The sequence below is a fragment of the Fringilla coelebs genome (assembly GCF_963513975.1).
Source record: "Fringilla coelebs genome assembly, chromosome: 16".
Classification (NCBI taxonomy): Eukaryota; Metazoa; Chordata; class Aves; order Passeriformes; family Fringillidae; genus Fringilla; species Fringilla coelebs.
The window spans coordinates 4168780-4194847 of NC_140042.1; the positions used below are offsets into that span (position 1 = coordinate 4168780).

Consider the following 26068-nt stretch of genomic DNA (forward strand, 5'->3'; position numbering starts at 1 on the left):
CTCTGGTCCATGCAGAGAGGGGTAGGAACTGTGCCTTTGTGCTTCAATTCTGGTTATAACCTTCATTTTCAATGTACCCTTGGCCAGTGCTTCTGTTCCTCTGTGACCCAGGCTGCCTGCAGGCCTTTCACTGGTGTGGGCTGGTGCAAAGTGCTGCTCACAGACCCTGTGCTCAGCGTGCAGCTGCAGCACTGGAAGCCTTTGTTGCTGTGGAGTAATGTCTTCCTATGACCAAACCCTGCAGTGGAATATTGCAGGGACCCTCTCCTCCAGCTGCTGAAGAACTTCCAAGTGTTTTCAGCCCCTTTCTGCCTCTTGCCTGCGGGCACTGCTGAGCTGCCCAGGTGAAGCTCTGAGTTGCCATCTCATTTATGTCTTAGCTGGAGCACTTGTGGACAAGCTGAGCAGGGATGGTGTCAAAAACACCCGTTTGCAGTCACAAGAGCTCTCAGCAGAAATTCCTGCTCTCACAGCAGCATTCACGTGTGCCAGGTGTCACAAGGAGCCTCCATCTGTGACTTCTGCCAGCCCTTCTGTGCCACCCCAGTCTTCTGCTGTCTCTAGAATTTTATGATGGGAAGCTGCCTCTGTTCCCTTGGGCAGGACTGTCACCCTGAGCCCCTTTCTGGGAAGTTTCTAAAGTTCAGCCTAATAACTCAGTACAGAATCAAGGAAGAGCAAACAAGGCTGAACAGAGAGTAATCTCTTGCTTAAAATAGTAAATGCGTTCAGGCAACAACTGAGCGAGTTCGGGGGCAGAACTGGGATTTGTAATTCAAGCAGGGTTTGTTTGGAAAGTTTCTGCTGCTGGGAAGAATGTCTTGGATGAGAAGCCTTGGATGAGAGGCCGTCACCTTTGTGGCTGCCAGGAGAGGGCGGCAGCCGCGGCTCTGCTGCTCCAGGCGCGGAGCCTGGAAAATGTTTCCAGGAATTGCCGTCATCAGCCCCAAAGCCAAACTCCCTTTCTCTCCCGGTATGAATCATGCGGATGTGAAACGCTTGTGTTTCCGGAATCCAGCTGAATTTACTGCAAGACCATCTTTGCTACTCACCTGCGTGTGTAAATCTCCGGAGTTCTTCCAGTGTCTTCCAGTTGTCCTCTTGCTTCCAGCTGCAGCACCGCCCTGCTGGGGTGGGGGCCTCAAAGTGCGCAGGGCAAAGCCGAAGCTGCTGCATCCTCGGAGGGAAACATCCTCTCCTTTCTCCCAGCTGCACTGAATCTGGTCCTACCTGCTGGTATTTTTAGACAGGAGAGATTTGGAGCTCAGCCACGTTGCCATGAGCTGTGGGAGTGTTATCGGTGCTCAGGGATGGAGAGGGGTCAGCCTTCCCCTGGCAGGAGCACAGAACCCATCGGCCTCTTGAGCTCTGGCTATAAATAGCCAGGAGAGCAGAGAGGAACAGCATGCCCTGGCCATGGGAAGGGAGGCTCTGCTCTCCCTTGCCAGCACAGCACCCAGTCCTGCTCAGTGGGAAGAGGGAAGGGCCAGGGTGGTCACTTCCAAGGCAGAAAGAGGAACACACGGGTGGTTTCCCCTCTTACATTAATAATCAATGAGTCTGTGAACGTTTCCAGAGGTTTCTTCCCCTGTGCCAAGCTGCAGAGGATGTGGGTAGTTCCAGCTCACGCTCCAAGCCTGGCTTCGTTTGAACTGAGGCATCTCAGGAGATCTTTTGAGGGTCTGCCAAGAGACAATCATCAGGCTAACACTGCTCTTTGGGGCAGAGCTGCCAGGGATCTTTCTGCTTTACTCTGTGCCCATCTCCTCCAGCTCATACTGAGAGTCCACCAGCCTGGATTGTGCTCCTGTGCTCAGCACAACCTCCAGCTGGTGGGACAGAAAGCAGAGCACTCTGAGAGTTTGGGAGGGGAGAGGGGAGGGAGAAATCTCATCTGTGCTAGGGACTGATGTGCTAAGCAGAGAAGAGCTCTCTGTGCAGGGAAGCTGCCCTGGTTTAATTTGCATCTGTTTGTTCAGATGGCCCAAGCTCCTGTGTGAGCATGTTCAGTCTTTAGTGGGGACCTGGCTGACCTCCTCCTGGCCAGCTTCAGACCAAGAAAACAAAAGCACCTACATGGGACTTGAGGTGGGTGTGGACTGGTGGTGTCATTTAGACCAACACAGGAAAAACCCTTAGAGAAGAACTAATCACATCAAAACTGTGTTAGCAATCTCAGAAAACAAAACACCTTTTATTCCTGGGGGGAATTGCTGTTTCTCTGAGGCAGCAACAGCTTGGGGTGAGGAAGGCTGGAACCAGTGACGTGAGCAAAGCTGGCCCAAGGCTGCCCCGGCCTAATTGTCCTCCCAGCGCCAGCGATGAGGGGACGATTCCCCTTTGGACAGTTTTCTGGAACTCAGCTTCCTCCTCAAGGAGGAAAATTTGTCTCCAAGAACTTTGCGTAGCCCAGTGCTGTCCCTAGCAAAGGGCAGGTCCTTCCTCATAGCAGGCAGCTGGCCTGTAAACATTTCCCACTTAGCCAGGGCGTCCACGCTTTTGTCCACTTGAGCCAGTTCCTCCTCAGAGACGTTCCTCTCCAGGGCAGCAATGCACATCTCCAGCCACAGCTCGTAATCCTTGATGGTGTCCGTGGCCTTGGTGTGCCCAGGTGCTCGTGGCTGGCTCTGCCCCTCCTGCAGGGAGCTCGGCTGCTCGTCCTGCTCCAGCTCTGGCCCCAGGGACAGGCCCTGGCTGCAGGTGTCGGGGGTCAGCAGCTCGGACAGGGAGGTCACGGCCTCGGAGTCGTTCTCGCAGCACATCCCGGAGTCGGAGCTGAACGGGAGCATGTCCTCGGAGGCAGACAGCTCTGCTGACTCCTGCCTTGGCCACGTGGACAGCACGGTCTGTGTCCAAGCATAGAGCTTCTGTGGTGAGAGGAGAGAGGTTTCGTTGTGGAGGATGAGATATGCCGGTTACACCTTTCCCTGTGTTTGCCAGGTAAATCTGTTTATCTTGGGTGGCTCAGCTGCTGCTGCCACAGTCCTCTCTGCCAGACAATGGGAACTCCTGGTGACCCTACAAAGCAGGAGCTTTCTCTGGTCCCATTTACTTGGACTGTGGCAGAGCTGCTGCCAGTCAGATGTGGACTTTATCTGCCCTGTTATTGAAAGTGTTAAGAGAAAACTGCACCAGATCACTCCCTGCTGTGTGAATATGGACTTCAGGAGAGGCAAACCAATGCCTCTCCAGAGAAAACTGTCATTATAGAAACTCCTCAGATAGTGGTGAAGAATTGTGTTTCATCATGTTGTTAATGCCTGTAATAATGTGTGTTTTATTCCTAAGAATAGCTCTTCCCCTCCCCAGCTGAAATGAACAAGTGGGAAGGCTGGCTCTAGGAAAGAATTAATGAAAGGAAAATGTCTGAGGCAATTTCCTTTTTAAATATTAAATGCCACAATGAGGCATATAGCAGGTTGCTTCTGGCACATTTGTTCCTTATGCTTTAGGGAATGAGCCACAGTACTCCAGTCATCCCTGGGTAAAAGGTGATCTCGTCTGCCTTGCTTCCAGTGTTGAGGGTTTTTTGTGTGTGTTTTTCAGTTTTCCACACTCCTGTGGCCTATTTCTTCTCCTTTACTTTCTGTAGCTCCCAGTGATCCATCTGCAAAGCCCCCAGTTGCTCAGCAGTGACAGGATTAGCCTGGGCTGTCCCCACGGTGTGCCAGGCACGGAGCTGGATCTGTCCCTGCTCAGCTGAGGGGAAGCTGCAGTGTTTGAGGAGCAGGCAGGAGATTCCCAGCCCTGTGGAGCTCCCTTCTCTCACAGCCCCCCACTGCTCCCTCCTCCTCTATTGCTGTCTCTTCAGGCAAGTGACAGAAAGGATAAAGAGCTCAAATTGAGTGGGTGGGAGAAATCAGCCCTGCTTCTCATTTCAGTCTGAGCATGGAGCCTCGGGGAAGAATTTCCTACAGGAATAAAATGGACTCTTTCAGTTTAGCTAATCCACCCTGCCCCCTCCCTCTGGGGCAAGAAAAATTGTAAAGGGACAACTTTTCTCCTGCCTGGTCCCACCTCCAGTGGGCCTTCCCTCCCTCTGGGTTTATCCAACAAAGGCAGTGCCAGAAGCTGCAGAGGGAGCTGGGCTAGTGAAGGGGACAGCAAAGCTACTGGAAAGCTGCAAGCAGCCTATGATTTTGTAATGGCTCTAAATTCCCAAAAATAGTGAATCTGGGAAGGAATCCCAATTGCTACTTAGCCCCATTCCCAGGAATAAAAAAAGCTGTGGAAATGTGGATTTTCCAGCGGTACATTTGGGTTATTCAAGGCAAAAAAAAAAGAGGGATCACTGCCTGAATTCCCAGAATCTCTTCACTCTTTCATCCTTTGGGTGACTTTTTCATTTGAACTTTGGGTGGGTTTGAAGGGCTACAGCCTCTTATGTTCTCCTGTTTGACCAGGAAGGGATGAGCTCTGTGTGGGTTTTGTTTACCTGCAGGAAAGAGCAGCTGAAGTGGATGTCCACCCCGAGGATGTCACTAAGACCTGCTGTCTGTGTGTGTGTGGCCACTGCAAACTCATCCAGCCACCATGTGAGGACAGCCTGGGATGCTGCACAAGCAGCAGGTGGAAATGTGGAAATGTTGATTGTGGTGGGGAAACACTGGGATAATTAACTTCCTTTCAGTTTTCAAGATGACTCATGTTGGAATGAGCAGCTGGGATAAAAAATGGAGTGTGGTTCCGAGTACAACTCAGATAAGTTGAGGAGCTCTTTCTGCTGCATGAGGACTGGTTTCCTGCCCCAAACCATGTCTCAGTTGCAAATCTGAGCAGTGTTACCTGCTGCTGCTGAGGCACAGCTTGGATCTGGCATTTCCTGTGGTTATTAGGAGTGTCTGAAGCTGTTTTGTGGCAGGTGGGGATCTGTGATTGTTTCCAAGAGGAAATGTGACTTCAGACTTACACTTAATGTGCTTGGCAAGGCAGCTTTGCTCTCTGTTATTGTCTCCAAATGCTTTCTGCCCTCTTCTGTCCTGTTCCTTAACTATTTAATTCATCTCTGGCATTTATGCCTCCTCTCAACACTATGGCAAAGCCTCTTACGGAGATTATCACAGCTCTCTTACACCAGCTTATACTGTATCTAGTTGAGCTTTGCCTTCTCAAGGAAGCAGAAGTGACATTTGGCAAGTGCATCATTCCTTAAGGTTTGTGTTCCCTGTCACCAGAGAACGCTGAGCCAATTACAGTATTTGTAGCAGGTGTAAAGGCAAAAATGTTTCTAGAAAAGATTAATGCAGGTGGCCATTCTCTTCTAGAAAGCACTGGCTGGATGCTGACAGGCTGGGTGTTTAAATAAAGCAGAATTTATTTGCTTTATTTAAGCAGAATCTTCTGGTGATCTGGGCAATTTAGACACTTCTCAGAAGTAGGGACCAAACAGCAATGGAGTCAGAGAAGGGTCTGGCAGCAGCACAGATAAGTAGGAAAACTACAAAAAAGTGTGTGTCTCCCCACAGTCTTTGCCATGCTTCTGTGTATCTGATTCTATGCTGACTGAAACCAGAGGCATCTCCTTTCTCATTCTGCTCGTATCTGGTTACAAATACAACCCACAGACTTTAAAATAGTCAGCCATGGAAAATCCTGCCTCTGAACATGATGTGTGTCAGACAGGAATCACAGCCAGGGAGAAGATGGGTGCAGAGTGGGAATGGGGGCATTATTTCTATCCCACCAACCATTTGGCTACTGAATCCTGCTTTTTAGACAGCAGAGGTAGAAAACCCTTTCAAGAGCTAAGGGTGTGTTAGCACTGTTCCTGATCTGTCTAAATGTGGTGTTAGCAGTGATATGGGTGAGAGAGAAGAGACAAAAGATGAGACTAGACCCTCCACATACTGGGGATAATAATTTGGGATCTTTCTCATAAATTTATGTGTGAACTTTGCTGCTACTCCTCTGTTTACTGTTTCCTCCCTGTTCCCAGCAGCCCCAGAGAGGCAAAAATCCAGGGTGGCACAGGAAAGGGCGTAGCTGTGGGAATCCCTGAACTCACTGCTGCTCCTGCTTGCAATCTGCCTGCCCTTCCCACCTCGTTTTTGGGAGTAGGAAGGTGTGGTTGGACTGTGGCAGTGTCCCTTGGGAAGAGCCAAAAGCCCTGGAACTGTGCAGAGTGCTTTTTAGGTCAGAGCCTGTGTAGAACACCCCCATGTTCAGATGTGAGGTGCCTCAGCACCACGTACTGAGAGCTCCTGAGATCTCCTGCCTTCACCAGGCTGCTGCAGCACCTTCAGTGCTGGGGTTTGGGCTGAGCCACACTGTCCCTGCCCTGTCCCTGCTCCAGGAGGCTCTGGGGGCTGGGGCTCACCCTGTAGCGCTCGATGAGTTTGAAGCCCACGACGTGCTGCAGCTTCCTGAGGCAGATGGGGCAGGGCTCCAGGGGCCGCAGCAGCGCCTCGTCCAGGCTCAGGGCACCCTGCATGATGCACTGCAGCCAGCGGCACGTCCCCAGCCCCATCAGGTGGCAGATCTCGTGGCAGGTCACCTGTCAGGGAAGCAAAGATCGCAGCAGTGCATGGTCATTCCTGTTTCTGCTGCCCCCTCCTCTTCCTCCTCTGCTGTTCCACCTTCCCTGCTCCCCTGCAGTCTGACCAGCTCAGCAATGGCACTCCTCCAGCCTAGGCTTGTCCAAGGTGATGGGAGAACCTGGCTGCCTCTTCCCAGCTCCATGTTTGTGTTGTGGAGAAGGAGGGCTGTGTGTGGGTGAGGCAGATGTGGGAAGCCCTGTAAGCAGAGCCCTGCTGCTCTTCCCCAAGGACAATGTGGTGGCTTTTTAAAGAGGAAAACCAATCCCACTGGGGCCTGAAAAGAGCAACACAGCCTGTGTGAGAAATGTGCAAGAAGCTGTTGGCAATAACAGATCTGAGTCCTTCCAGAACAGACTCCATTAACATTTGTGCCAAAGGAGAGAACTGAGCTGGAGTCAGCTGGGCAAGCATGACTGCCTTGGGAATTGACAACTGTGGAAAAGCTGAGGATGGAGGACTCCCAAGCGTGAACCTGGGAGCTGGGCAGGGCTGTTTTGCTCCGTGACACAGCCTGGTTTAGTGGAAGGTGTCCCTGCCTGGTAGGAGTTGGGACAAGATGGTCTTTAAGGTCCCTTCCAACCCAAACCATTCTGTGATTCTGAGGCAAGTCCTGTAGCCTCCCCATAACTGATGCTGTCACTTGCTCCAGTGGTGAGGGGAGCAGGAGTTGTCCATGCAGTGCACTAAAATGGAAGCTCTTTATGTCTGAAGTCAGTGTGGACTTAGCTGTGACTTCCTGTGCTTCTGGGAGCAGTGCCATGACTGCTTCACTGGGCTGAGGCCCGTTTTATGCCCTGGCCTGCAATATTTAACCCTACCCAGGAAGAAGCACGGGGTGCAGAAGGTTGCTGGTCCTACCTTACAGCACTGGACCATCTCCTGGGCACTGAACTGCAAGGTCCGCTCTCTGCCCTCCTTGCTGACTTCACAGAGCTCTTCCTTCTGTGTGTGTGGGTTCAAGCTGCTACAGCCAGCCTGGGGGAAATCCCCAGAAAACCTGGCAAAGCTGCAGACTCCCACTTCTGTGAAGAGAGGGGAGTACAGTCAGGCATCTGCTCTTTTACAACTGTCTCTCACCTTAGGCAGCATGAAAATGCAGCTGTGGGAGCACAGTCCAGATGGGCACAGAGGGTGTGATGAGACCCACTCCTCAAAAGGCTGGTATCACCTCAGTTACCTTTGTCTGAATCAGGAGCCCTGATCCCCCTAATTTCACCCTGGGAGAAAGTTCCTCTTACCAGGGAACAGCAAGTTAAGGATAAGATTTAGCTATTCCAGTCTCACAGGCTTTTTGGTACAGTGCTGCCTTATTCACACCCTGTGCTGGATCACCATGGGACACCAGCCCACCTTGTCCTGGCAGGAATTTGCTGAATGTGAAGCTCCAGGTTTCACATGGGTAAAGGTCCAGCAGGGTAAGTCCAAGGACACACAAAGCATCCATGGGTTTGTTGTTCTTCAGGAAATTCAGGATCCCATCTGGACAAATACAAGGAATATGTTCATTTAAATGAAGAATCCCTGGAAGGCACAGAGCCAGAATTTCTGCTGCTGATGGGGAGGAAGATGTAATCCAAGCCCACAGGCAGGCAGAGCTGCTGGATTCATCATCTCAGGTGGAGAACCATGGCTGTGTAGCCCATCTCTCAAATCAGAGAAGATTTGGAAGTAGTGCTGGGCACAAAGTCAAAACAAAGCAGAGATGCTGATGAATTCAGTACTAACCCATGGAAATGAGCACCTGGGAGGAGAATTTCCCTACAGGTAGTTCAGAACTGAGCTGGAACAGCCCCAGGGCTGCAGTGCTGGGTGTGTGCTGAGCATGTGCTGCCCGTGGTACCTGCAAACATCTCATTCCAGGTGGATGTTTGTGCAGTGCCAGTTTGGCAGCTGGCTGACCCCTGGGGAACTCTGTGACACTTGAACCCAAATTTCCTATCATGAAAGGCCTGTGAGTTCCCCCCCTGCACCACCCAGGCCAGTAATTTACTTTGGCTCTGGACAGGGGATGGGAGAACTCAGATTGCACCAAATCAACAGAGCCTTCCCGCAGAGCTGATCCGATCCAGAGCTGCACCCAAACATAATAGCACTGAAAAATACAAACAGCAGAGGAAAATATGATGAAAGTCACTTTGTTTTTTATTCCTGTTTCCAGCCTCAAAGCTCTGGGCTTTCCATGGGAACAGGATTTCTGCCTTTTCACTCCCTTCCTCATCCCCTCCCAGCTCAGGCAATGAAGGGCTGTGTCAGGCATTTCCTAAGGGAGCAGTGGTGCCCGTGTGCCAGGCTGCTGTCTCGGTGGGCTCCCTGCTGCTGCCAGCTCCTTCCTCACCTGCGTGCAGCTGCACCCTGTCCGAGTCCCGGCTGTGGCGGAAGCAGCAGTGGATGGAGGAGACTGGGATGGAGGGAAGGCACTTCACACGCAGGCCCAGGAAGAAAGACTCCACGCAGCTCTGCAGGGAATCCAGCAGGGAGAGCCCAGCAGGGCCTTCGATTAAATCTGAGGAGAGAAGCTCTCTGTCAGTGCCTTACAGCCAGGGTGAACATTAGGGTCTGACGGGGTTTTGTGGCACTGGCCACAGCAACTGGGCGGGCTGGTTCATTCTGGAGCTCATTGCTTACTCTGGGATGTGGTGGATGCCTCTGGAGAGGTATGGATGTAGAGGAGGAGAGGGAGCTCTTTCTGAGAGGTTGCTCAAGGCATTAGTACGCTCTCATAAGCAGAGCAGATGTGCTGGAAGGTTGTCTCCTCTTTAAGCTGTGCAGAATGATTAACGTGGGAATGGGTGGCTGTGTTTAATGAACCATCAGAGACAGACCTCCAGAAATGCTGGTTTTCCCAGCATTGTTTCATACTTTGATATACATATATGCATAAATTCATAGCGAGCCTCACCCAGGGGCACACATACCATTTATATGGCAGGTCTACCCCAACAGCTTGTGACTCTGGACTGGGGGCATGTCACAGCCTTGCCTGTTACACTTGTCTTTGCTATAGCCATTGCATTTGCAGGTGAGTCCTTAGAGAAGGGCGTCAGCAGCACTCAGCACCACCCACCGCCCTCCTGTGTCTCTCCAGACAGCCCAGTGAAGATCCCCCCGTTACCTATAGGCTGCAGGTAAATGTGCTTTCGACAGAAGTTCTGCTTCCTCCTCAGCATGGCGTGGTAGAAGGTCTCGAAGTCCTCGGGGGCATCGGGGTGGCTGAGCAGCCAGTCGAAGGCCGTGCGGATGAGCAGCGTGCAGAACAGCGTGCGCTGGGGGTTGTAGGCCTCGGACAGGAACAGCTTCTCCGCCCTGGAGAAGGCCTTGGCGTAGAGCTCCTGCAGCGCGGGGTCGGTGGAGATGAGCGCGTCCTTCAGAGCGCGGGGCCCGAAGCTGAACTCCTGCGCGTGTTTGCACTGCAGCATCATCGCGGGGCACGGCGGCGGCGCGGCCTGAGGGAGGGGACGCGGCTGTCAGCGCCCGGCCTCACCAGGGATGGGGAACCTCCCCATGTGTGGGGGACACGGCTGTCAGCGCCCGGCCTCGGTGGGGATGGGGAACCTCCTCATGTGTGGGGGACACGGCCCTCAGTGCCCGGCCTCAGTGGGGATGGGGAACCTCCCCGTGTGTGGGGAACACGGCCCTCAGTGCCCAGCCTCAGTGGGGATGGGGAACCTCCTCATGTGTGGGGGACACGGCCCTCAGTGCCCGGCCTCAGTGGGGATGGGGAACCTCCCCGTGTGTGGGGAACACGGCCCTCAGCGCCTCGCCTCGACGGGGATGGGGAACTTCCTCATGCTTGTGGGGCACGGCCATCAGTGCCTGGCCTCACCAGGAACAGGAACCTCCTCACACTTGTGGGGCATGGCCGTCAGCACCTGGCCTTGCCAGGGACAGGAAAGCTCCTCGCGCTTGGGGACACAGCCGTCAGCGCCCGGCCTTGCCAGGGACAGGAAAGCTCCTCGCGCTTGGCCCTCACAGCAGTGAGTGCCAATATCCCGGCTGCAGGGTGTGGTGAATTCTGTAAACGCTGCACGCTGCGCTCCAGACCCTACATTTTGCGTGGGAGAGGGTGTTATGGGTTCTCCATGTCCCCGTGGGTGTTGCTGGCTCAGGGACCCTCTGCCAGGACATGGTGCTCAAGAATGCACAGCCCTAAAATGGTGCCGGGTGTCTGGAGTAAAGCAGATGGCTTGACTGGTTTGGGGGTTTTTTGGTGCTCCATCCTGAAGCCCCAAGAAGATGGGAAATACCTCTGAGTGTTGTGCAACTGGTTGCACTGGACCTTGTAGGCTGTGGTGCTCCTATTTACTTGGGATAAACCACACTCCTTGGAACAGGTCCATGTCAGGTTGATGTTGGTCTTTATCTGCCGATCAGAAGCCTAAACTCCTGCCTTATCTGACACCAGTGAAAGGAGCTGTTCTCTGGTGACAATTTCCTCCAACACCTTTTAATCCTTGCTATTATCCCAGGGCATCTGCTGGCTCCCAGTGCTGTTGTCAGGCTGCAGGATTTGGGGAGGTTTGCCCAGCCAAGGTGGGACTTGCTGTGCGAGGCTGGTGGTGCCTCTGGCAGGACATGCTCGGGCCCATTGCCATCATGTCCCTTTGAGAACAGCTTCATGTCACACTGTGTTAGCATCAGCAACGCTGGGGATGATGTCAAGTGGTAAATAAAGAGCAAATGAAAGCCTGCAGCACAAAGAAACTAGTTTGGAGCATCCTGGAAATATCCTCTCCAGGGTCCTGTCTAAGGCCAGCGCTCCCCAAAGCTGCAGAATTCCTATTCCTATTCTTATTCCTTTTCTTATTCCTATTCCTAGCACCTATTTCCCACTGCAGTTTATGCACTTGGGGAGGTGACAGTGAACACCTTGGGGGGAGGGAAGACAAAGAGGAAACAAAGAACAACCCCCATGACTACTCCATGTCTGGATTTTTCCTTTTTGTAAGGAGATCATGCCAAGCAGAACTGGAGCATTTTGGAGCAGTGCTTTGGGCTTTTTGCCTACCACAGGTAAGTGCTCCACCTGTTCATAATGAGAAATGAGAAATCTGGGGGATATAGGCACAAAAGCCCAGGGTTTCTAGGAACAAATGTTACCTTCTTCTAGGCAAGTTCATAACTCAAAAGGAGCCAGAAAAGCTTTCTGGGTGGACACCAAATGCATCAGCTGCTGACCATCACTGCTCTAGCAGCAGCATTCAATCACAGAAAAAAAGAAAAAGATATTAAATATTTTAAGGAGGAACTGTTTAAGTCTAGGATTTAAGTAGGTCTTTAGCCTAGTTCTGCCAGGTAAGTGGCATTCAGCGGCCCCTGAGGACAGCAATATGATTAAGAAAATTCAATATTTAAAAAAAGTAGTACCAACATGAGCCAAAGCCTCTCCTCAGTTATGCAGAGGTGGTTTGCACTGTAAGAGGAAAGTGGCAGCCCATTAAAATTAGCACTGCATTCCTTCTCATCTAACCCTTGGGAAGAGCTGTGTATGTATTGGTAGTCCTTAAAAGGGCTCACTTAGTGTGATCTTTTTTGTCTCTGAGGGTGTGTAGCTTGGAGAGGGAGTGGAAAAGCAGTTTTCTTTCGTTTTTGCAAGCTTCGTATTTCGCTTGCATTAAAGGCTGACAGCAGGTGGCATGGGGGGATCTGAAGTGGTACAAGGGCCCTAACCCAGTGAAAGTTTAGGAAAAAAATCTGTGATATTTTCTCAGTTCTTCTTATTGCCTGAGATAGTCCAAATTGCTCCAGCAGGGTTTTACAGGGAGCAGCAAGAGTTTGTGTGAGGTTTCCCTGCACCTGGTGACCCAAATCTCTACACTTCTGACTTCCTTCCAGATTTGGGAGCACAAAGTGAGAGTCTGACCCCAGCAGGTCATCAGGAGTTTTGCCTTGGATTAGGGTGAAGATTGGCATTTTCCTAATGGACAAGATTTCACTTGTTCTGCACAACCTTTAAATACAAGCATCCTTTTCCTGGTGATTGCAGAACTTTCACTGGGGAACTCTTAGCAATATTCAGCTCCCTGGAGGATGTGATGCTGCTGCCTGCCTAGTGCAAGTCAAGAAAGAGACTTTGCACTTGGTCCAGGTTGAGGCTGATCATGTTAAAGGATTTAAATTTCAAAGTTTCTGGAAGCATGAGCTGCTTTCATTAATGTTTTGGGCAACAATTGGAGTGTTGGTCTGGGGAGGGGGAGCTGGTTAGAAAATGAATGGATTTTTCTCAGCTAAATGGGAAGCAGCAAAGAGTGGATGTATGTGACAGCAAATACAATGAGTGCACAGTCTTGTAGTAAGTGTTCCCCCCAGGGTCTCTTGTGGAGTGTAGTGTGAGCCCAAAGCTGTGGGATATACATTGCTTCCCTAGACTTCCTAAAAGGGGACATTCACCCAGCTCCAGACATTCCCAGCTGTGTCCATGGGTGTTTAACAATGTTACTCATGCCCAAGGGTGCCCATGACGACGCTTTAGGGTTCAAAGGCTCAGGCACAGGGATGCATTTGTAGGAATTCAGTCTGGAATGACATGTGCCTCCTCCTGGAGAGGCTGGCTTTGCTTCCAACAGAACAGCAGCAACACATTACACTCTCCAAATCCAAGACAATTATTTCTCTTTAGTAAGCTTTTCTGAAATTCTTCATTGGAGAAAATTAATGCTTCAGAAAAATTTTATGGACCAACTTTAGTGGTTGAAAAAAGAAGCTCTTTTACCATATTAGCCATAGTAGATGCTATTTGTCTTGGTCTAGTATATGGATATGGTGTTTCATTAACTGGAGCAGAGCAACAGGGCTTTATCATTTTTAGTTCTTGTGCTGAGGATGCCTGGTGTAACTCCCTGAGGCAGTCCCTCGGGAGGGAATGGCACTTTGACTTGGATAGTTTCTTTCCCAACTCAGTTAATAAGATGACAAGGTGGAGATGAAGAAGTGGAAGCACCAGTGCATCCTTCTGCCCTTCAGGTAGTACAGAAGATGTTCGGCCTTTAAAGAAGCTGATTTGGCCTCTTGTTAAATGACAAGCTGTGGGACCTGACCAGCAAGTCCTGGGGAGGAGAAAGTAACTCCTTTTGTTTAAAGGGCCAGTAATTTGTAGTTGCACTTAAGAAAACGCTTTAAGCAAAATAATAATGTAGAGATCTGCTGCAAGTGGAGATAATCCCCACATCCACTCCTGTGCTGTTTTTTACTTTACTATTAGAAAAACATCCTGTTCCCAGAACACATTTTGTTGTTCCATCTCACAGCCATCTGCTAACATTGTAATTTTTCCTAAACCAGGAGCAAGTGTGTTGGACCACATGAGATCCATGAAGGTTGGACCTGATGATCTTGGAGGTCTCTCCAACCTCAGTGATTCTGTGACATGAAGGAGCAATCAATGTCCCTGTGTGCAGGATGGAACACATGCAGGATCCAGGGGCTGGGAAGGAGCCTGTGCTGGGAATCTCATCCAGCCCCTGGAGATCCTCCTCTTTTTCTCTGTTATTTGCATATTTCATATCATCCCTCATCACCTCCACACAGTGCAGAGGAGACACAGAGAACCCAAAGGTTTTGGCACTTGGCTCTTGTCTGCACCTGGCAGCAGCCTTTCCCAAGGATTATATTGTAGGACCCCAGTTGTGGCCTTTCTGCCCGTGGTGCTCCACAAGGCAGGAGCTCCAACACTCTCCCTGAGGCTTTCAGCACCACTCCGAGGTTTCAGACCAGATTGGGCACATTATACAAATCTGTTTACGATGGAATCTAACAGATTTTATTTTCATGGTGAGTGTTTTCACAAGAAACACCCCAAAATCCAGGCTCAGCACGTGACACCTGAGCAGTTTGTACACTCCCTTTCCCACAGTAACCTGTTAATGTGCTTCATGTGCAATTCAGGTTACTCATAAATAATTCTCTTTGCAAATCAGACACATATAAATTATTCTCTGTAATTGAAAATTACCTATGAATTATTCTGTTTGCAATTCATAGAGATGTCATTTATTCTCTAATATATTGACATTGCTTTCTTGGATAGATATGCCTGGGGCTGACAGTAACAGGGTGATTCTCAAAGGCCGAGGCAATATCATACAGTATGAATTCATTTGGGATATTCTGACAAGACAGGGATGGTCTTGTGTGAAGAAATTCCATGTACAGGTCCAGAAAGGGCACTCCATGCATTATGAAGTTATTTGGTATTGTATAGAATTTGACCCTAACATTGCAAAGACTGTATATTTGTTAAGGTCTTTCTAAAGTTATTTATTTTATAAGCTAACTTGTAAGTAATTTCTAGTTCTGACTCTCCCATAGGCACTGCAGACGCACAGAAGGAGATTCCCTCTGTTCCCCTCTCAGCTCTTGTGAAGTATTTAGAGGCAAACTGACTTTACCTGGCTCTTTGTATGTCAGAGGGACATTAGCAGGGTCTCTTAACACTGATTAATTACCTTTGGTAGGTGCTTGTACTGTAAACAAGCAGTGATAAACAAGCAGAAAATTCATCGCCAGTCAACAGACATGAAAAGCCCAGAGCAAACATAACGAGCGATAACTAATTATCAACACATGCTCCAGTTACTTAATAGCTCTTTCCCTGAGATTTGCACTTGGTGTCTGCTACTGCAGCTCCAGGATCAGCCTCTCCTTTTCAGTGCTTCCCAGTATTGCACCCATGACAGCCTGAAAGCAATTTTCTCAATTTATTTGTTTACATGTATAGAAAGAGATTTTTCCTGAGAAGTTCTGTCCAAATAACATTCTCACTGGTCCAGCTCCTTCCTCAAGGAACTCAACAGACCCAGGCTTTGCCTGCCAAGTAGGCTCAGCTCCTGGGGTCACACCAAATCTCTTTGGCCAGTCTCAGACCTGGTTTTGAAATACTCAGCAGATTTCAGAACCAATCTCCTCTGCTCACACAGAGAGAATCCACTCTGGACCTGCTCAGCCCTCTACTTGCACCCCCATGGAGCTCTGGCATCCATGGGGGTGCAAGTAGAGTTGGCATTAAGTGGCCACAGAGCTCTGAGTCAGATCTGTGTGTGTTCCAGCCCAGAAACTCAGATAAAGCCTTCTGGCCTCATGTGGTGCCAGATCCCAATAATATTTGTGTGTAATGTCTTTGGAATATGTCTGTGGCTCAGAAACAGATGGTCTCAGGAAGAGTCATTCCTGGTGCTGTGGAAACCTTCAGGGATTTACCAGGAGGAGAATCTGCCTGTCCTATTGGAGCTGTGATTGATGTGTTACTGCTGCAAGACTCAGCCCTGGAAGTTTGTCCTCCCAGGAATCTGCCTCATTAATTAACTTGGACTGCTGGACAAGTTAGATGGACAACTCAACAATATGCAAAAAAGGTTTGCAAGGTGAAAGACAAGATTTGTAAAGGTCATTAAATACCTAAGATGGAGGCAGATGCTTCCTTTTGTCCTTATTTAAATATTCTTATTTAAGTGTTCTTAAGTATTTAAGAACACATACACGTCCACTTTGCCTTTGATTTTGTTTTATGTTAAAGCCTGCTCTCTCAATACACTGTGCTTCATTTTAATACGTCCTGAGGACATACATTATCCCTCCTTTCAGCCTTCTCTTCTACAGATTTTATTTATTCTACGCTCGTACAAAGCACTACCCTATTTTTCAGTGCCTGCCATTTGAGGCTTTCTAAGTGTCACACAAACATTCATGAACTTCTCTGTGCTACCCTGCAGAAAGTAAGCTGGCAGTATGTGCCTCTCCCCCTCCTCCCCCTCATCACCCATTTATTCACCATTTTCAGAGTTTTCTCTGTTCATTTTAGTCCGGTTCAAGTGCCTGTGTTGCTTCTCCCATGCACACATGTGATGAAGGGCTGGCTGTGTTCTCCTCCCCTGGCTCTGACATGAAATAATCCTCCACAATCCATGTCTGCGTGCCGTGCACTTGCTAACCAGAGATCCAAAAGCACGGAGCAGCATCTATCAGAGCTGTACAACAAACGTAGCACTGCAGAGATAGCCGAGCTCTAATCACTCAGCTCCAGGCACTTTGCTCTTCATCATACTCGTCTAGACAGACTAAATGGTCTCTGCGAGACAACCCCGGTGTTAGCCAGGGAAGCGGCTGCGTTTTCCATACGGATGAACTCCCAGACAGGTATGGCTAAGGGTGGGTATTCCCTGGAGCACGGGCGGTACGAAAGTGCCTCATCCCGCGGTGAAAAGGTAAAAAGGCAAAAAGGGGATGCGGTGCCTCCTCCTCCCAACACATCCAGTGCTTTTTAAGGTGCCTGGTGCCGCCAGGTCGGGGATGTTTGTGGGCATTGCGCAGCCAAGGGGAAGGAAGGGGCTCCGAGGTGTTACTACAGCCAGCATGGCTGGGGTGGGGACAACCACAGAGCCCAAAGCCACGGTTTCGAGGGGCCAGCTGGACCTGATCAGCAGCCAGCGCTGCCAGCCGGAGGGTTGCTGCGTGAGAGGCATGTTCTGGAAGGGCTGCAGAAGCAGATGCTGCTCCTGGGACACCTGAGCACCCCCGGCCCCGCTGGTGTGGAAAAGGGGCTGTTGATGCTGGTCCCCGGTGCGGGAATCAGACGGGTGGGTGTGAAGTGCGGGAACAAGTCCCCCAGCACTCTGGGACGATGCACCAAGCGCGAACACCGAGCTCACCCCCGACACCGCAAACCCCCGAGAGTGCCGGGCAGGACCCCGGGAGCCCGTGGGGATGATGCCCGCGGCGCAGTCCCTAACCCCCGGCGGGAGATGCCCCGAGCGCGGTCACCAGTCCCTGGAGGGGGATGCCCTAAAGCGTGACCCGCCGCCGCCGGGGGAGGATGCCCCGAGCACGGCCACCATCGCCTGCGGAGCGATGCCGTCGCCGGGAAGCGCTGCCCATCACCCCAGGAGATGCCCCGAGCGTGGCTACCCTCATCCGCGGAGCGGTGCCCGTCACCCCGGGGGCGATGCCCATCACCCACCTGGGGGGGTCCCGCCGCACTCCGGAGCCTCCCTGATCCCCCTTCCCGCCTGACCGTGCCCTCCCCCGATGAGGCGACCCCGCGACCCCCCCGATCTGCCCGGGGGGACAGGACAGGACTCACCGCCCGCCGGGCCGGGACTGCGGAGGCCGGGAGGAGCGGCAGGGCCAGGGCACCCGGCTCGGGGCTGGCGAGGCGGAGCGGAGCCCAGCAGCGGCGGCGGCGGCGGCAGGAGGAGCAGCAAGAGGAGGAGGAGGAGGAGGAGGAGGAGGAAGAAAAGGGGGAGCAAAGGGGGGCTCGGCCCCGCCGCCGGGAGCCCGCGGGATTCGCCGAGCGGCCGCGCAGAGCCGCCTCCTGCCGGCCGCGGGGCAACCGCCGGGGGGCGCCCGCGGGGAGCGGCCGGGCCAGGGGACACCGGGCCAGGGACAGGACAGGGGGACGGGGACAGGACACGGGTGTTGGAGGGGACACGGGGACAGGGACAGGACACCGGGACAGGACAGGACACGGGGACAGGGGACAGAACACCGGGACAGGACACGGGTGTTGGAGGGGACACGGGGATAGGGACAGCGCACCGGGACAGGACAGGACACGGGGACAGGGGACAGAACACGTGGAGAGGACCAGGACACGGGGACGGGGACAGGACACGCGTGTCGCAGGAGACACGGGGTCCGGGAGGGGACGCAGGGTGCAGGGACAGATAGAGATTCGGAGCAGGACACAGGTTGTGGGTGGCAGACACGGGTAGCAGCAGGGGACACGGGGTCCGGGAGGGGACAAGGGGTGCGGGGTCAGGACACGGGGTCCGGGAGGGGACACGGGGTGCGGAGTCAGGACACGGGGTCCGGGAGGGGACACGGGGTGCGGGGTCAGGACACGGGGTCCGGGAGCGGCGGTGGCGGCGGGTCCCGCTGGGCTGCCGGAGCCCGGGAGCGGGGCGGGAGCGCAGGCAGCCCCCGTTTGGGGAAGCGCATTCCCGGGAGAGCCCGGGGCTGAGCAGCGCGGCGGTGCCGCGGGGTGGAAACCCTTTAATCTGTGCTCTAATGAGAGCTGGGAGAGGAGCGGCTGTCTCGGGACTGGTTGTGCCGGTGGCTGGTGCCATCCCCGCCCTGAGAGCCGTGTTTGCATTCGCCTTGATGCCTCGCTCGCGGCATCGCTCCCGCATGACCCGGATGCATTTCTGTGTCCCACGATGTCCTTTAATTCGGGAATATTATCTGTTCTTGGAAAGGTTAATTACATTAAAGGAGTGGATCTCTGTTCCCATTTCTTCATGGCTCCATTTATTCTGCCTTTCATGTTTTGATCCTCTTCAGTGCTTTGATCCCTCACTTCTGCCATCCCTGGATGGGAGGAAAAAGGAATACCCTGGCTGGGACCCAAACACGTCCCTAAGTGACATAAACTCAAATTAGGAAAAAAAATATATTTTACAGCCTCAGGGGTTTTAGCAGTGCTGGCAGCCCAAATGCCATCTGCATGCCCAGCACAACCACGGGCCTTGCAAGGGCCAGCAGAATGTCCTGGACATGTCATGGCCAAATGACTGCATGCCATGCTGCAGGATTAGCAAGGTCTGGGATGAGACCATCCCTGCTGCAGCCTGCGTGCCTGGGACCTGCATTGCTCTGAAGGCACTGGCAGCATCACTGGTGAAAAATTGCCCTAATTTGCTGCTCTCATAATCAGGCCAAGGCGAAGCAGCAGCTTCTCCTGGCAGCAGACGCTGCTCGTGAATCTTCCTTGTGGGAATCTTCCTGAGATTCAGCATGTAGGAAGGGCAGGAGGGAATTCTGAGGCCTTGCAACAGTACCTTCTTCACTTCAGCTGCTACCCAAAGCACAGGAGATGCCCTCTGTGCTGTTTTAATTGGTTGCTGCTTGTAATGAGACTTTATTTGTATTAATTACTTAAATTATGTATTTATGAGTTGCTCTGAGTACACCATCAACATGTTTAGAACCATAACAAGCCTCAAAGAGTCAGCTCCAACATGAGGAAGCTGTGAACTGGAAAACCAGATACACTGATACAGTGTGCTCCCAAAATGCACAATTATGTTTTTGTTAAACCTATTGTAAACTTAAAAATTAGTAGTTGGCTCAGCTGCCAGCCCACTGACTGACCAGCATAGGTAAACAGGACTGGTGCTGTTGTTAAATGTTCTCATAATGATGCATTTATCCTGGGCAGGCACAGGGGGAGGTGAGCAGTCCTTGCCCAGCAGAGCTGGCAGTGAGGGAGAGGGAGGCAGGGACAGAGCCACACAGTCACTCTCTGACTTTTTAGGAGAAAAGTGGTTTTATCAAGAGAGGATCAGTAGAAAAGGAAGGGAAAAGGGAGCAGGAGGTGGTCAAAACTCAGATGAGAAGACAACCAGGAGTTGCAGAGAGCAGCGAATCAGAGAGATGGGATCTGGGGCTGTGGAGGGAGCAGGAGGGCTCTGGGACAGCTGCACTCATTCATCATTCACCCAGCTGCCACTAGAGCTGGTCACAGCAGAGATGTGGGGCTCACCACAAGTGGCCTTTATCTGCAGTGATCAGCAGCAGTCACCATTCTGCTCTGAAATCAACTCCTTGTGCAAAGCTGTGGTTCCTGGAGCAGCCACAACCTGTGCGCTCCCTGCGGGAGGATGTAAAATACAGGGGTGCATGCCTTGGGCAGGTGAGTGCAGGAAACCTCATGGGGAAGCACATCCTCAGGGAGAGGCAGAATGAAAAAAATCCCAGAAGTGCTGCCTGAGACTGGAATTTAGGCAACCATAGCTATTTAGCCAAAGAAAGTTGCATAGATACACAAATAGCTCCATGGGTAGAAAAGGCAGGTACCCACAAGCTGTGTAAGCCAGAGAGAAGAGAGAGCCCAAACCCACAGCTGCAGGCTGAAGGCAGACTAATTGAAATGAGAAAATAGGCATTAATTTTTTAAAGAATGAAGTTGATTAGCTGCTGGAACAAATTACTGAGGAAAGTGAAAGTCTTCCCATGCGATAGTGTTTTCTATTCCAGATAAGATGCCTTTCCCCAAGTGGGCTTCAGCCAAGCACATGTTCCTGTGTTCAGCAGAGCAAGGATGGGGTGAAATGTGGTGGTCTCTGCTCTGAGGAGGTGAAGAGGTGACTTTGTGGCCCCACCTTGATTTCAGGAAATGAAGGCTGTGCTCTTGTCATGGGTTTCTAAATCCCTCCTGGATGGTGCTCCTAATTTCAGTTTGTGCTGCTACCACAAAGCATAAATGCACACAAGCAAATTTTCTGAAAGTTTGGACCTCAGCAGCAGCCCAGAGAGAGCAGAGTGGGTTCAGCTTGTGTTGTCTCTTTGCTGGTCAGTCACAAAACCCTAACCTACACTTGGGCAGCACTGTAGAACTACCAGCAGCTACTTTGATGTTGGTCCTAAAGCAGTTACAGCCACATCTGCCCCACCTTTGGACACAAGGAGGAGAATTAGGGAATGCCCCCACAGAAATAGTAAGAATCTAATCTCATATTGATGCGTCTATGGAAATGAGTAAAGTACAAAATTTGCTAGGAGGAGCAGGCTGAAAATCAAAGGGTGAGATCTCCTGCATGTTATGGTGATGGAAAGGAGGAGAAACGGGACTGACTGGTTTGCACAGGAGATTGAGAGTTCCCAGCCTGGGAGGATGTAGCACCAACCTGTCTGGGGTCAGGTTCACCCCCTTTGCAAGTTCTGGTGGTCAAGTATCTGAGGCAGGAGATGAGGAGTTATTAAAGTAGGATTTCACCTTGAACTGGGGAGTCTGAGGGCCCTCATCTGACAAGACTACAGGAGGTTTTTGCTTCCTCACTGAAATCAGTTGATTTGGCTCCCTGCCACACGTCAGAGGGTGTGGAAGGGGGGTGAAGTGCTCCTTGTCTCTTCCATTGAAACCATGAAAATGCAGTGCATTGTGCTGGTGCTGAGGAAAGGCCCCTCCTTTGCCCAGCTGCTGCCCTGCATTGGCCAGTGCCATCCCGTGTGCATCATGCCCTGTGATGCTGCCCCGTGGCCCATCCATCACCCTTCCCCAAAAAGCCCTGCATCAACCCTCCTGGAGGAGCGGGTGAGCAGCACTGGGTGTGGCACTGCAGGATTTCCACGATCCCCTTGAGCAGCCCGAGGGACCGGCAGGCAGCAGGGAGGGACAGCTTCCTTCCCTCGGCAGGAGGTGGCAGAAGAGAAGCAGAGAGCAGCAGGCACCTTCTGGTAGGTGATGGACTGGGGGCATCAGCATCCCTAAGGCAGAGCCACACCGGCAAAATTGTCCCTCTCTGCTGTGTCCTGGCACAGTCCAGGCTCTGTTGGCAGCTCGGGGAGGAGCTTTAATGAAAACAAATGTTTGGATGGTGTTACTGTAGTGCCACAGACTTCAAGGAGCAAACAGAGAGAGCCCAGCCCCTCTTTGATTAGTGAGTGCAATCTGCTGCCACAGCTGATGCTGGAGGAGAAGATAAGAGAGAGAAAAAGAAAACAGCTCTGGAGTGAAGATGAAAACACTGGGCAGAAGATCTGTGGGTGGATGAAAGGGAGCCATTTATTTGCAAATAAGTTGCTAGATCAGGCTTCATGTGCATCTGGGCAGCTTCTAATACTATGGGCTTATTCAGAGCTGAGAGTTTTGACTGGAGTTGGAGACTCTTGAGACATCAGCCCACACGTGTAGCTGGTCCAAGTCTGTCTTGTGCCAATCTGAGGAAAATTTAAGGGTCTTCTTCACTTTTTACCATTGATTTTGTGTTTCTCTGCAGGAAGTCAGTGTGCTGTGGCTGCTCCATGATTCATTCCCATGAGGAAGAATGATTTCAGGTTCCCAGATGGTTGCAGAGGCAGAAGAGGGGGCAGATATGTATTTTTACAGCCAGGAGAATGCAACTTCAGTGTACAAAATTGGCTTGGCTTAGAAGATCTGGGGAATATACAACATGATTATTTATTTATCTATTTTCATGATTGTCTTCCTCTTGGCTCCTGATTAGGTTTTGGAAACACTGAGGAAGGAGGAGGCTGCTGCCTGAGCAATCCATCCCAGGATTTAAACTCAGCCTGGTATCTGGTGTGTGTTCCCTGGGATTCAGCAGAGTCCACTTATTGAGTCCAGCAGAAATAGCTTTTCGCTTCCTGGTTTCAGAGGAGGTGTTAAGTAGGACATAGATAAATTTGGGAATATTAGTAAGGGAGGAAGGGCAGCTATTTCTTCCGAAATAAATCTTTGATAATAGATCTTTGGGCAGAGAACTGGAAAGAGCTGCCCTTTGTAGAGAGCTGGAGGATGAGACTTTGCAGATAGGAAACTTTTTGATTCCAATAAATTATTGGGCAGAAATGGATGTTTGGGAGCATTTCAAGTTTCTATATATGCAGCCCTGTCTGGCTCTGAGTCCTGCAGCATTTCAGCTCAGGGAGTGTCTGGCTGATGTCACAGTTCAGGGCTGGGTTGTGTCCTGCAGTGGCATCTCCATCGACAGGAATTTGGGGTCAGCTGTGTGACAGCGCAGGTGGAGAGGTCTTTGGTGGCACCCTAGCTTTAAGGTTTGTCAGTTTTCCCTGAGATGTAGAGACATCAAGTTGCACATGGTCAGTAATGTGAAACAGGCTCTCCCCACAGAAGGAGGGGGGTCTGTGCCTGAGAGGCAGAGCCCTGCAACGCTCTGTCTGCCTAATTAAAACACCGCAGTGAGATGAGACGAGACGGAGAGCAGAGATAGTTGGAGGCACTGAGAAACAGAAGAGTTTTCAAGTATTTTGCTGCAGAGTGACTGGAGAATTTGCCTGTTTTCCCCTTTGTGCTGTCCTGAGCCAGGTGACTCGTGCTGGGCAGCTGGGGGGACACATCAGTGACGCAGAAACCTCCAGGTGTGGGCACTGAACCGAGCTCAGGCACGAGGCACAGGGGAAGCACAGGGCAGCAGAACCTCGAGTCAGAGCTCATCTCTCTGTCTCGTTGGGCTGATGCATGGCTGTGATTTTTGGCTGGGGAACTGACCACAGCCCAGTTTGCTCTGGGCTGGGTGAGGATCCGCTTGTGCCTGGTGACGCTACAAAGGCGGCTGAAGGCCAAGTGCTGTCACTGGAAACCAACTGTGAATTAATGCTCAGGGTGTGATTAACGTGCTTTTTAAATGCATTCATGTCCTGCCGCACTGGCTGCAGCTCTTGTGTCACATTTGGTGTTCTCAGAACATTTATTAGCCTTACAGATCCCTTGATTATTGCTTTCTCTTTTATAATTAAGCCATGAAACCCAGCATGGTGCAGCTTATGCAGTATTAATTCATGGCTGGCGTATTCTGCCTGTGCCCTAGGATAAGGCTAAATGCTGGCAGCTGGACTGCTCTCTGCACAGTCACTATTCTGAAATTTTTTAATATGATTATAAAAATCACATTCTGCTTGCATATGTGCAACTTGGGGCTGTGCACTGCCGCGAGCAGTGAGGTGTGGTCTGACTTCCTCAAGAGCAGAATCTGTGCCCCTGGCTGAGCTGGGAGAAGGGGCTTCCTCCTGCCCCAGGTGCTGGCTGATGCTCTCCAGGTGGATGCTATTAGCTCTGTTCCGGTGCAAATGCAGCCCTACGTGCTCTCTACTCCCTGCTCACACTTCGTAGGACATGCCTGTGAAAATGTGAGCCCTGGAAATGAGTTCTGTTTCACTCATTTTTGTCCTCCTTTTCTTCATGTGAGAGTTAAGCAGAATTCAGGATTTTCTGCGAGGCTGCAGCTCCACGGCCCCTTTCTGTCAGCAGCAGCTGCCATGGATGTCTGAATACTTTTCCTCCTGGCTGGTTGCTCCTGCCCCCAGAACAACAGTTTAACAGTTTGTGTGGCCATGTGGTGAGCTGAAAAGGGAACAAAAATAGCATTAAACATGTCTGGTTTATTTAATTTTTTTTATTTTCCCTCTCCTGGGAACTAGTTGTAGGAGTGACTGTGCTGGAGGAATTGGAGCTCAGAGCTACTGGGAGGGAAATCACTGGAATGACACAGACCCAGTGCCCCAGCCACTGCTGGCCCACAGGCAGGAGTTTGAATGCAGAATTCATGAGGTCTTTGCTGGGCTGGGTGCTGGGCCACTCGCTGTTTCCTTTGGGTAAATCCAAGCAGCTTTGCAGCCACCTCCTCTGAGGCATGAGCTGCAGCACAGGGTGGGCAGTGATGGGCTCCAGCAGCTCTGTCCATGTGGCTCTGGTCTCCTGGGAGTCCTACCAAATATCAGATATGGGGACAAAGTGCCAGCACCGAGAAAGCAGTCATGTCAGTGTCCCTCATGCACTCTTCATGGGCCCCCAATTCCACAGTGCAATGGCAGCTCCACTCCACTGTGTTAGTGACACACGTACCCACACTGCTCAGGTTATTGATTATTGCTCATCAAACCATTTCTGGAGAGACCTGAGTGCTGATCATCTCAAAGCTTCTGTTTCAAAAACCCAGTGCCAAGCCCTACGTGCAGGATGCAAAGCTGTAGTGCAGAAACTCTTTGAGCTCAGACGTTTCCATGGAGATGAATCTTTGATCTCGCTGAAATAAATAAAGGGCGGAGAAGATGCTCCCAAACTAGGAAGGAAGGCGAGGCTGATCCCTACAGGGCAGAAGTTCTCAAGAGGAATTAGGGTGACAGGAGGCTTCTCTTTTTATCCCTCCCAATGCCATGTCTGTGGTAGCAGGGAGGTTGAGCTGTGTGCCCGCCAGCACGCATGGAGAACGTGCCCTTCGTGCAGCCAGCCAGACACTCTGCACCTTGGAGCTGCCTGATTGAATGGTGCTGGAGAGGCAGACCTTTGTCTGCACTGCAATATTCACCCTGTGCCACAGGGCTGGGAGAACAGACCCAGGGTTTAACACCAGTGAGAGGCACGCTCCTTTTCTTGACCGTGGTGAAGCAATGAGAACAGCCAGGAAAAGTGCTCTGTTTACAGATAAAATATAGAGGGGAAACAAATAACATTTTACTCTGGTGTAATGTGCAAAATAGAAGTGTTTCCTATGCCGACACGGAGATGGTGACCAAGGGCAGCAGTCAAGTTGGCTTCATCCACTCAGCTGAGCTTTGACCGCGCCGGCAACTCGCGCGTTCTTGGAGCTGCGGGCAGATCTGTTACTGCTGGCCCCAGGAATCGAGGCTCCCGTGGATGGAGCAGCAGAGAATTCATTAGGGAAGGGTGTAATTAGCAGAGCAGTCTCTGAGAGCTGCTGCTTGGGGTAGGAGGACGCGGTGGCAGGGGCGCAGTGCCGGGTGCCGGAGCTGGGCGCTCCTGCTGCTGCACTCCTGCTCCGCCGGGCACCGCGTGTGCCCTTCCCTGCTCACCTCGGGTCTGCTCACAGGACACACTGCCGGGTCTGTCCCTTTGTCACAGCTGCCAGCACGGCCCCAAACAGGTTTTACTGCAGCGTGTAGGAGCGTGCAGGGCAAGCAAACTGCTGTGTACAGCTGGTTTTCCTCCTTTTTTTCCTAAATAATATTCCTCAGATGCATTGAGCTGCCAGTTGTGCTAATTAGGGTCTCTCTACTCTAAGGATTTTCACCCAGGCTAACTGCTTCTCAAGCCCCTTGCTCCCACCCCTGCTTTCCCTGGA

The 26068-nt window shown here is 51.5% G+C and overlaps 1 protein-coding gene across 1 annotated transcript; it reads right to left on the reverse strand.

The window, feature by feature from the left end:
* Positions 1-2297: 2297 nt before the first annotated feature.
* On the reverse strand, positions 2298-9952 carry AMZ1 (archaelysin family metallopeptidase 1; the record flags this gene model as incomplete). Its single annotated transcript, XM_084216627.1, has 6 exons — positions 2298-2867; positions 6317-6493; positions 7395-7558; positions 7887-8015; positions 8872-9039; positions 9649-9952. 6 exons carry the CDS (start codon positions 9950-9952, stop codon positions 2298-2300), a joined length of 1512 nt encoding a protein of 503 aa, XP_084072753.1.
* Positions 9953-26068: the final 16116 nt, after the last annotated feature.